General features: G+C 34.6%; 1 protein-coding gene across 1 annotated transcript in view; it reads right to left on the bottom strand.

Annotated features, from left to right (window-relative positions):
- Window positions 1–12,969, bottom strand: part of KCNH7 (potassium voltage-gated channel subfamily H member 7) — a 131,822-nt gene that overhangs the window by 49,894 nt on the left and 68,959 nt on the right. Inside the window, exon 5 of the mRNA XM_059877429.1 lies at window positions 7,599–7,798. Coding sequence (XP_059733412.1) covers window positions 7,599–7,798 — 200 coding nt within the window. The remainder of the gene's footprint in view (window positions 1–7,598; window positions 7,799–12,969) is intronic.

The raw sequence follows: 12,969 nt of genomic DNA, 5'->3' as shown, positions 1-12,969 counted from the left end.
TGATACAAAAAACAAAAAAATTAAAATCCAGACAATATCCTAAACAAACTCAGCATATTAGAAAGAGACTAGGAATAAATTGAAATCTAGATGAGAGATAGAGCATCAATGTCTATAAATTGCAAAGATTTCTTTAAAAATGACAAGGAAAGTGTAACCAAAATCTATACAAAAATGTTATGAATAAGTAATTCATAGGAGTGACATCTCAATTAACCATTCCTGCTTTATTATAAAAAAGCATTCTGAACTCGGTTCTGGTGTTGCCTACTCCAGCACAGCTCATACATAAGGCATGTAAAATTAGAATTAGAATCTGGGCCAATGTTCCCATCTTAGAAAACACGACTAACGCCCTGTTTTCCTAGTGTCCACACACTGACTCACAGATAAAACTAGGTAATGGCTAGATGTGAACCTCTATGATTCAAGTACAATAATTACACTTGTGTGGACTGAGTCTTTGGTTTTCCCTCCCACTACAGTGGGTGTTTCTAACTACTGACATGTTTCAGTTCTGTCTGAATTGTAGAGCATTCTGAGTTAAGAAGATGGCCAGGAGAGTGAGGAAAATGCTTTAGCATGGCTCCAGAAGTGTTAAAATGCACTATACAAGGTACTGGACCCAAAGTGAGGAAGATTCTTACCAGATGGTCACTAAGCTGAGTGTAGAGTTCTTGGGGTAGCACACTGGACTAACAGCAGCCCAAGATGCAAACTAAAAGATTCTTTTAGAATATCTGGAATGAAAGAGGCATGCTTAGATATGTTTTTTTTCCATTCACACTCATCTCCATGGATAGTAATATGTCTAAACCATGAAAAATAATTAAATGTAATTTTCCTGAGTCTGCTGCCATAAGGCTATATGGTCAATTGGCTAAGATGAACTACTTGTGCTTATTTTTGCCTTTAAAAAATGATATCTGGTCTAGTGGGTAGAAATTTACATATCCATTTTTAATATAAATTCTCAAGCTATTGGTGATGTCTCGGGAAATTCTTTAACTAAATACTGGACTTTTATTTTGGGATAAATTGTGAATGGTTTGATTCTATTAAGTTTGATAAGTGCTAAGTTCCTCTAATATTTGAATTTAATGGACCTAAATTCATGTTTCCAAAGAATATTTTAAAAGTGAACATTGATGTCTTTATTTTCCATTATTGGCTCGCCTGTACTGATTATTAATTGATCCTAAACTGTATTGAGCTTGAATTATTCCTGTGTTCCAAAGAAAGCATCTAGACACATAGATCACTCTTCAGCATAAGAGACTGCACTTGAATCCTGTTTGAATAGTACCATAAATTTTGGAAGTTGAAAAACAACTTGAAACATCATTTTCACCTTCCTACTACCATAGGAAGAACGTTAACAAATGGAGAAACTGAAGCATAGAAGTGTGTTCATTGCCTCAGTGTGGTATTTCTGCAATGATTATTTTTCATGTGTAATGCCACAGACCAAGCTGTCATTATTTCTCTTGACTCAGGAATGGCTCAGGATCAGATCCCACTGTTGAACTTGATTTGCTTAAAGCAGGTTTGGTGCTCGATGTAAACAAGTCTTTAATGGTTGGAGACCAGCCTGAAATGACCGTCATCATTTGTGAACCATAATTTAACATATACCATTTGTAATCTGAAAATACCAGATGCTTGTCTTAAGCTTGGTATTGTTCATGTCAGGGGGCTCCAGATGGTATAATTATTGTGCTCTGTGGCATTTTGAGACTTTAGAATAAAGAGCCTGGAGGAAAAATAGGAAGGACATGTGACTTGCCCTCTCTTAAACGCCTGAGGTTCAGGTGTTAAATACAATTGCCAAGTATGTGTGTTAATAGCAGATTTCTTGCAAGTGGAAAATTTCACATATCCAGTTTCTGATGATCCAGGCAATTCCTGTCAACTAATCAGCATGATGATGAAAATATCTTTTAAGGTTCATTGTAGACAGCCATTACTTTAATTCTACTCTTAAACAGCAACAATTTCTTTACAGAAAACTAAAAGATGTCACCAATCCTCAGGGTCATTATCATTTAAATGCAGGTGTTTTTTTGTTTTTTTGTTTTGCCAATCCCCATGCTCCCTTTTTAAATATGTGGATTTACACTTTTCTACCTAAGTGTAGAGAAGTAGCATATGTCTTTCATATTAGGAGACATTGGTAATGTTCTCTGTACCTTGATTGCTAATTTTGAACTGGTGCTTTTTTGTTAAACTATTACTGATCAAATAAAAATATCAATCTAAATTGTAGGTTCACCTGTGCAAGAATTGTATTATGCTGCTTATATCTTTAAATACGAGTGTTTTTATTTTCTGAAGACTTCTTGGTAACTGGGTCCCTGCCCACTGGATGGTTAGTCACACTTGAAAGGCATCATATTTGTAGTTATTTTACTGTAGCCTTATAATGAACTAGTCCAAGGTTTTTCACTGACTATATCAACTTTGGTATATAAAGTATCATTAGAAAAAAGTAAAGGGTAATAAAAATATTATGGTAGAGACAAGATATGCTATTTTATAAATTTTGCTTTATATCCTATGTGGCTTAATGTCACAAGCATTATTTTATCTGAGTTGCTGAATTAGACATTGAAAGAGCTCAAAATTACATTTCACTACAACATATTAAAATAGAACATTAGTGGAGTATATTTGCGGAGAAGGCAATGGCACCCCACTCCAGTACTCTTGCCTGGAAAATCCCATGGACAGAGGAGCCTGGTGGGCTGCAGTCCAAGGTGTCGCTAAGAGTCGGACACGAATGAGCGACTTCTCTTTCACTTCTCACTTTCATGCATTGGAGAAGGAAATGGCAACCCACTCCAGTGTTCTTGCCTGGAGAATCCCAGGGACGGGGGAGCCTGGTGGGCTGCCGTCTATGGGGTCGCACAGAGTCGGACACGACTGAAGCAACTTAGCAGCAGCAGGAGTATATTTGAAAGTGACAGTCTGGCACAGATGAAGTTACTTAAATAAACATAGGGATGGGTGCAACAATAGTTTTGATGGAATGCAGTTAGATTGTAGATGCAGGTTAGTGTTAGTAATTGCTAGTTAAATAGATGGTAGTAGTAGCAGCAAGCAGTTAGTAGTAGTAGTCTATAGTCAGAGTTATCAGATAACAGAGGAGCAGGAAAAGAGTCATGGAAAGAAATGAAATCAGATTTTCATTAAAATGTCCTTAGAAATCACATCAGCCCCAAGAAGTAGGAATTTCTATTAAACAGTATGTCATTCTTCATTATTTTCTTTTCTATTTTCATCGGCTTCACTCATTTGGTCCATTAGAAGTGTATGTTTTGTCACTCGAGAGTCCCACTCTGGGGCTTCCCAGGTGACTTAGCGGTAAAGAATCTGCCTGGCAAGAGTCCCACTGTGATTCTAAGCAATTTTAGCCCACTAGGTTGATTCTTGATTGAAATCTCTAAATATTCTCCCTTATTCAACTCTTCTCTGGCCCTATACCTTCTTCTTTCTGAGGAATTAGTCTCTGCTTGACCACAAGGGCTGGACTGTGTGGTATGTACGAGTGCCACTGAGTCGCCTTCTTTATTCCTCAAAACCAAAGCCTCCATCATTTTTCTTTCTTCTCCTACCTCTCTTTAAGGAAACTTTGTCTATCTGGCTGCTAAAGAATTTATTCTTCTTTTTTAGGTTCTTATTTCAGCTCCTTTCTATATCTGTTTCTCAAATTTTTCTGCATCAACACCCCAGACTAAAATACTCAACTGTTCTCCCTTCTTCTTAAAATAAATTAAATGAAGTTGTTTTTAGATTATCTGCCTTAATTCTGCCTTGGAAGTCTCAAAACAGGGCCTCTATTCCTGTCCTTGTCTTTACCTGAAATGGTCTCCTTGATTTCTCTGCCATCCACAATTCTACCATTCACTTACTTCAGTGGCTTTTGAATAATACTCAACACAGAAACAATTGTTCTACAAAGGAGACTCAGAGGGAGCAAAAGAGTGTGCAGCAGATAGGTTAGACTCTACATCCTCAAGCAGAAAAACTCCTATAATAATTGCTTCACAGATTTAGCAAGGGCAGTTCTGGCGCTTTAGAACTATTTGAAAATGGCATGTTTAATGAAACGACAGACAGGTTAAGTGACTTGTCCAAGATTAGTGGCATATTGATAGCTAGTACTTGGGTTTTCTGAATTTTTATTCTATATATATTTTTTCTATTATTCAGGCATTATTAGAGGGCCATTTTTAAAAAGGCTTTTCTTCCATGCAAATATAATTTTAAATTATGGAGTGGTTTCTGTCATTAGTGATTTATTTCTCTCCATCCAGAATGATGGACAGATCATAGTTATTGGTGTCCTTGGTCATTCAAGCCATGTTCCTTCATGTGCATGGCTTGATTCTACAATGACATGGAAGGTGATTTTCAGTTTCTGGCAGTGTTGTAACTAAAATCAATGTTAGATAATGTCTGAAAGTTTCAGATTGGGTTATAAGACAGCTTTGATTTTTTTTTGGGAAATCCATTGAGGAACCTTCAGTCCTAATCTGAAAAAGTATTGCAGAAAGAAAAGTATTTTCCAAGCTTGACCTATGGACATTTCTGAGCTAATTTTTACTAATTCTAAACCTGACATAATTTGCAAAAGGACATCTTCCTTTCACTCACTTCATTATTCTGACTGCTTTCCTTTTGCAATCTGAATCATTTGGCACAACTGAGAGGAAGCCCATAAATATTCCCAGAATGCTTTGGGTTCTGGAACATTCTGGCAATAGATGTTCCACTAAAAGCAAAAATACAGGGAATAAGGAATATGGCTCCATGTTTTAGGTAAATTCTTTGTGATGTTTTGTGATCTATCAAACAAATGTTTGGGGCTATGAAAAAGAATTTTCAGTCAATTAATAGAGAATGAATAAACATCTTGTACTTCATCTGGACATGGTTAAACAGCAAAAATGGCCTGAAATGTTTCATGATAAATTATATTTAAGGTTATACTTAAATGAAATAACATGGAATGCTGATGTAAAATACAACAGTTTGATGTATTTTTATGTATCACAGTACATAAAGTTAAGTCGCATTAAATTGTTATTAAATCACAATTTAGTTAACAATAAAACTAATAAGACACAGGGATTTAACAATGTGGTGTTAGAGGTAAAAAAAAAAAGAATTTTTTTTTTTAACCTCTCAGTAGTCTAAGAGTAGGGTTGCTTTTTTCTAATCAACTTTCTTTAGCACATTGTGCTTAATTAGCAAGCATCTTCCATTTGCTGAGTTTTCAGAGTTATATTGCACTTGGATCTTTTACTCACATTGCAGTCACAAGATGAGAAATGTAGACACTGTGTACAAACAAGAAGTTCGTGCAAAGTCAAGCTCTCAAAACCACACGCAAGACTCAGTGGCACATGGTTTAGAGCTCACACAACTCCTGGATCATGCAATACAGGCATGCAGATGAGAGGAAAGAAAAGCACCTACATCATGAAAATAGAGGATGATGAAAGAGAATGACGTTTTCTTTATGACAATTATCTAATGCAAACCGTATACCCATAACCTTTACCAGAGTGGAGGAAGGGGCAGATAAATGACTTTTTGTGGGTGGGTTTGGGGGGAAACTCTATATAAATATTATTAGAGGTCAAGTTGTTGTTCAAGTTAAGAATTTCTATTCTGTACTTGGCCTCTTCCAGGTTATCTTCCCCAGTTTCTTGCTTTGTATTTCCTCTGCTACACCATGCAAAAAAGATCAGAACTAACATTAGAAATCATTTAACAAGCTCTAAACCTGACAGATCACAAGGGTGTTCTCCACAATTTACACGAGAATTAAATTGGATATAAATACCTCCTGTTCTTACCGGTGGGTGTTGTGATTCCATGTATTAAGGTGTGAAGCAGACAGGAAAGAGATAAATCTTTCATAAGTACATTGTAAATAGGCAAGTGGTATATAAACCAAATTCATAGGTAATAGAGTCAAACAATGAAAGGTAAATAGTTTTTACAAAATAGACTTTATCACAAAAAAAATGGTCACAAAACTAGAGTAATATGGAGAGGGGAAGTAAAATAAATAAATGTTTAACTATTGTTATTGAAATAATCTGGCAGAATGGAACAACAAAATTGAGTGACATGTGTTTTGATTAAAGATTCTTGACACTGCTTCAGCCAACCCAGCATTAGAGAATCCCCTGTAGTTTCTGAATGTTGATATCTTCATTAAATAATAATATGAATGGAAATAAACAAAAGTGACCAATTTGTAGGTACTTTCTTAAGAGATTAAAGTGTTATCCTGGTGAGATCAACTTTGCAAATGAATTTTCACAAGTAAATATGGGATAATTAGAAATAACTCATGGAATTCAGTTATGGTTTTGTATGAAATGTGCTGATTGATTAGTTCCTCAAATTAAAAATTTTATAATGGCATGCCATTACTTCTCAATCAAATAAATCATGCACAGCTATGGTAAACTTATCATATGTAAATATATATTTCAAACTGGGCAGTATTTGCAATGCTTTCTGTACCTTAACTGCTAATTTTGAACCTTTATTTTTTTTGTTAGGCTATTGATAATGAAATAAAAAAATGTCAATCTCAATTGAATAAGTTGTATGAAAAAGTTGTATCATACTGTTGCTGTCACTAACTTTGAAAGATTTCATTTTCTAAAGAACTCTTAGAAAAAAGATCCTTGCCCAGTGGAGGAATAGCTAGATGGGAGGGTATCATAATTCTAATCATTTTTTAATAGGTCTATGACACGCTATTGAATTTGTATTTATCATATAATTTATCTTTAGTAATCAATCTCTATAGCCAAATAGCTAGATCCAAAAGATATATGTAATTTTCCTAATAATTAAAGTAGCTCTTTAGGTCAATTAATTTTATTAGTTGTATTGATTTTTAAGCATTAATAGAGGAGGGAAGGTTATGAAAAGTTGATGTTGAATTTGTTTAAGAGTTATGAAGGAATACATATTTCCCCCTTGAAAGGAAAGATGCATTAAACCAGATACAGTAAAAGGGCACATATTTAATTGATTAAAATATAGAAAAATTGTCCTTAACAGAAACATGAAACTTCCTATTATAAAATGTTTATGGTATACTTAAGTTCCTTAACCTCTCCCACAGATCCTTAAAATGTCATATTTTTTAAAAAAATTTCTGTTTGGAGGCATTATAGTTATTACTGTTTACTGGTAATATCTTATTGTTTCCTGGTAATATCTTAATGCATATGGATCCATCTATTTTGCAGGCTCTGGCAGCTAGGCCATGTGGGAAAGCCCAAGTCCTAACTTAGCAATGCTCTCTCTGACCAGAAGTGGGCGCTCTACGACACACAGTTATATCAGTTTGCATCATGTTATGCCTTTGCCACACAGTATAACTAGATATAGCACCATGCAATGCCATGAGTTGAGAATGAAAGACTATCTCCAGGGGAGAAAATAAACATCCGAGAAAGGAAAACAAAAGCAAGGGGTTCAAAGCTGGTGAGACTGTTTTTTTTCATTTTGGCTGTAGCTATAATGCCTGAGGGGCTCCAGTTTTGGAAAACAGTAATACATACCATGTTCATGTCAATGCCATTGGTGTAAGTCCATGCGTGCTGGAAATATTCTTCAAGCCGTTGCCTCAGAGGGTTGGGGATTTGGTGAAAGCGAATGAACTCTTTTACTCGAAGCATCTGCATGTGGTACCTGGCAGTTCCCGAGTATAGTCTTTGGATAATTGCAGATACATTCCCAAAAATGCTTGCATACATTAATGCTGGATTGGATAAAAAACAAAGTTATGGGGGAAAGACTGCACTTGGGGATATTATATCTTGTCAGAATCTCAAAATGCAGATTTTTTTTTTTTTTAAATCTCAATCCATTTGTGAGGGTTTATCACTGGCCCGTGGGGAATAAAGTAGTTAAGTCAATACTGTTGTAAAGTTTATAATTTTCATGGTAAATCTGGAGAGGAAAAATACCCGAATTCATCATGGATTCAATATTAAAGTAAAAACTCAGACCATTTACAATATCAACCTGTAACCAATCTAGACTATTGACTAGAGATAAAATATGTTTAGAATCAACATTTTATTTGTAATGTAATAAGAAGGTACATCATGGGGTTACCACAGATCTGTATTCTGGAAGTGGAGTAAAGGTTTTTAAATTGTGACAACTCTACCTTGTAATATTAAAAATTTACTATAAAATTTAAGGATTTGCTAAGGAATAATATTTTTTGAATTATTTACTCATTTATTTGGCTGTGCCAGGGCTTCGTTGTGGTATGTGAGATCTTTGTGGCCTGTGGGATCTAGTTCTCTGACCAGTGATCAAACCCAGGTCCCCTGCATTGGGAACCCGGAGTTTTAGCCACTGGACCATCAGGGGAGTCCCCATAAATTGTTTCAAGGAAATCACCGTTTCCTTAGAGTGCTTCTTCATGTGTAATTTTTAATCTATTAAAATTTATTTTTCTACTTTCTATATGAGAAATATATCTTTGGCTTAGACTATGAGAAAATAGCTTTATTTTTGCAGAGAAAAATAGAATGACGTCTTTGTTCTTTCACCTATGGGAAGAAAAAAACCTAACATTCATTATTTAGAATACCATTTCTAAAGCTTCCTGGGCAAAATATTTATAATTTAACAGAAGCTCTTTAAATATCTTGTCTTTCTTTTTATATTTGTTTAGTTTCTAATAATCCTAAAAAAAATTCTATATTCTATACAGAAAGTCACATGATGACAATGGCCTACATCTTGCTTTGGACATATGTCAGACACTTAGAGCAGAGGTAATGGAACTGTAATGTATCAAGCAGGTGGGGGGAAAGGGAAAAAAAAGCAAAAACAACAATCAACAACTCCTCAAAGTATTTGTTCAACAATATTCACCCAACGTATTTTTTTTCCACAACACATTTTACAAACCATTGCCTATATAAACCGCTTGATCATTTTTAAGGTAAATTTTGGCCAGATTCAGTCTGTGTTTTAAAATGATTTATCTTCTTGGTCATTTGCTTTCTTTTCCATCTTATTTCTGTCTCTTGGTTAGCATGGTCCTTGTTTATCATAGATGTCCCAAGTAAGAGAATGTCCCAGACAAATGGGTGGTGCTTTATCTATGTAAAGGGAAAAATATTGGGGAAATCTATAGGAAGGCTGAATTGGGGTTTGTGAAAGACAGTAAGTCTCATTAATATAGAAAACCTGTTTAGGTTGTATCTTCCACAGGCGTGAAAAAGAAAAAAAAAAACAAACAAAACTTGGGCATAATTTGAGTAAATGAACAGTTAAGAAGGGAGCTAGCAATACGTGTCTGAAATGGATTACCACGATTCAAAGAGATTTATGTGAAAAATATATTTTACTCTGACTAACTTTAGTGTTGGAAATATTTATGCTGGCTGATAAGTGTCCAAAGTATCTATCATGTTCTCAGGAAATGGTTTGGTACAGATTTTCACTTGATTTAATTAGAGAGCCCATAATCAATGCTAGTTATTTTACTTAAACCACATAATTATGCAAAGAAGAGTCAGGGAAAACATTCTTATTTTGTTTTTAATAGATACTGTGTTTGTATCTCCATACTGCCATAAAAATGAACCAAACATTAGTTTGATCATAAACAGGTATTTCTACTCATTGATAGGACAGCAAAATCTAGATCATAAGTACACAGTTGAATACATGAATAGCATATATTTCTCTAAGGAAATTCTATGCTGATGACTTTTTAAATTATAATAAAGGCGTACATTTTCCCCTATATTTTTAGGAAGCAAATGGAGCTAAAGGTGGTAAGCAAGAGAAAATCATAAAATGATTCTATTTTGTATACATTATTTAGCTGCTGCTGCTGCTGCTAAGTCGCTTCAGTCATGTCTGACTCTGTGCAACCCCATAGACGGCAGCCCACCAGGCTCCCCCGTCCCTGGGATTCTCCAGGCAAGAACACTGGAGTGGGTTGCCATTTCCTTCTCCAATTATTTAGCTAATGCGCATCAACTGGCATAAAATATGAATCAAAAGCAAGCTGGCAGACCATACAATCATTTCTCTCAACTCACTATTTTGTTTACCCTTCCTTAACAGAAAATTCTTTCACCAAAATGATTTGCTTCACCTCGAGGTACTATACAAATAAAACAGGTATAATTTAAAACTTTAGCACGCCACACTCAAAATCTAAGAAGCTCACCAAACTAATGATTTTAGAAAGTGAAAGTGATGTTGCTCAGTCCTGTCTGACTCTTTGGGCTCCCATGAACTGTAACCTGCCAGGCTCCTCCGTCCATGGGATTTTCCAGGCAAGAATACAGGAGTGGGTTGCCATTTCCTTCTTCAGAGGATCTTGCCAACCCAGGGATCAAATCTGGGCCTCCCACATTGCAGGCAGACTCTTCACCATCTGAGCCTACCAGGGAATCCCAATGAATGTAGGGTCATTGGGTAATAGCTGAAACATACTGATAAAAGAAATAAAAATGCTTTTCTACCTAGTATGCCAATTTAAAAAGATAAATTTTGATGATGTATAATTTAGGTACAACAAAATGAATCTGTTTTAAATGCACAGCTCAGTTAGTTGACAAGCATACACACCCCTGTTAACACAATCAAGATTATAGACCATTTTCATCATCCCAGAAGATTCCACTGTGTCCCTTGGCTGCTTGGCCACTGTTTTCTAGGCTAACTCTAGACAATCACTGAGCTCCTTTATGTCATTACAGATTAGTTTGCATTTCCTAGAGTTTCACATAAATAGAACCATAATGAACACATTCATCTATGTCTGACTTCTTTTTCAGTCATATGAATTTTGAAATTCTGTTTTGTATGTGTCAGCAATTTGTTCTTTTTTTTTTTTTTTATCATGAGTAGATTTGCATCACATGGTTCTACCAAGTTCATTTATCTCTTCTGTTGATAAAATCTCACCATTTCTAGTTTTTGGCTATTATGAATAAAACTGTGAGGAACATTTGTGTGCAAGTCTTTGTGTGGGTATACATTTTCATTTCGCTTTGCAAGAATTAGAAATAGAACTGCGGATCTGTGTGGTATGTTCGGACCTCCCTGGTGGCTTAGTGGTAAAGAATCTGCCTGCCAATGCAATAGACTAGGGTTTGATCCCTGGCTGGGGAAGATCCCCAGGAGAAGGTAATGGCAACCCACTCCAGTATTCTTGCCTGGGAAATCCCATGGACAGAGAAGCCTGGGGAGATACAGTCACTGGGTTGCAAGGAGCTGGACATGGCGTAGCCACTGAGCACACATGCCGCTGGTTATGTTTAAGGAACTTGCCAAGCTATTTCCCAAATTTGGGGTGACTTTACATTCTCACCAGCAATATTTGAGAACACCAGCTGTTCTACAACCTTCCGAACATTTGGTGTTGTCTTATTTTAACCATCTTAGAGCATTAATTGCATTTCCGTGACAACTAATAATATCTCTCCATGTATTTACTGGCCACTGACATATCGTCTTTTGTGAAATGTCTGTTTAAAACTTTTTCTCATTTTTTTAAAATTGACTTGTCTTCTTATTATGGAGTTGTAAGAATTCTTGATGTATTCTAAATAAAAGTCTTTTTCTAGATCTAAGTATTGAGAGTATTTTTTTCTAGTCTATCATTTGCTTGTTCCTCTTAACAGTGTCCTTTGGAAAGCTGAAGTTACTAATTTTGATGAAATCCAAATGCTTATATACTTTGTTTAGTTTTCTGATATTTAAAAAAAGAAGTTATAGGAGTAGTGTAAGGTTTCAGTTTTGCCATCATGGTTAGAAGCAGAAATCTAGTGACTTTGTTTTACACATTATAAAAACAAGAAATGCTCCTAAGATGTTTGTCAAGCAGGTCAGAGATGAAATACATTTGCCTTTATATACTGGTTTATAGGTTTTAAAAAATCAAATGTGTATATTATATTTATAATATTTGAATAAAGATTATACTTATATTATATATTAATATCAGAAAAATAGATATAAATATGTGATCTTAACTTATATTCTCACTTATTTAATTCCACTTATACTTTTATTTTTCATCTTGAAGTGTGTATATTTTTAAAAAGAATTCTATGGTTACTGTTCTCTGTACATATTCAGAAGCAAAGTTGGTGACTATCTTTGCAAATAGTTTTTAAAAATGTGTCTATAGGTATCTGAGTTATTTGAATTTAATTAGATGATAGCCTTTAATGTTTACTTTTTAGTTTCCTTGAATTGTATTGCTGCAAAAGGGATTGAAGATTACTTTGGCTTAAAATTTTTATTTTAGAATAAAGATTAGTTTTAAAGAAGCTTTGGGAAAAAGAGTTCAACTTGATAACTGACTGTAACAACTTTAACTTGCAGTAGTATATATACAATACTTTACATTTATATTTTGGATATTATATTTTATTTTTAGGTTTAAATCAAACTACTCATACAATTGAGGGGTATGTACTTAGTATAAAAATAGAACTAAATACAGAAAATTAAATCATTTCTTAATACATTTGGGTCTAAATGAAAATATCATGTGTAGGTATACACAAATACATTAAATGGCTATGAAAATTTCAAGGCATGCTTATTATTGCTAAGTTTCCAATCTTATTTTACCTTTTATGGCATAATAGCTCATGATCCAATTCTCTAGGAATATGTATAAATTTTTTTTCCTGTGTGATGCTAAGCTTTACATAATCCCATTTTGATTAAGTTTTGTAGAAGCAAGTCTGTTATTCAAATAAAAGATATTATGTGGGATATGGATATATCTTAGTCAACCCAATTAACTAGAGTGTTTTTTATTAAAAGATAGAATTCCTCTGCAGGAAACAAATATTCTTCCTAAACAATCAATAGAAATAGCATAATGTCACATTCAAAAAGGCAAAAATACAGAAAGGAAGGAAGGGAAGTAGA

Source organism: Bos taurus, chromosome 2 (assembly GCF_002263795.3).
Source record: "Bos taurus isolate L1 Dominette 01449 registration number 42190680 breed Hereford chromosome 2, ARS-UCD2.0, whole genome shotgun sequence".
Classification (NCBI taxonomy): Eukaryota; Metazoa; Chordata; class Mammalia; order Artiodactyla; family Bovidae; genus Bos; species Bos taurus.
The sequence above is the reverse complement of the archived record's forward strand: the minus strand, read 5'-3'. Positions and strand labels throughout refer to the sequence as shown.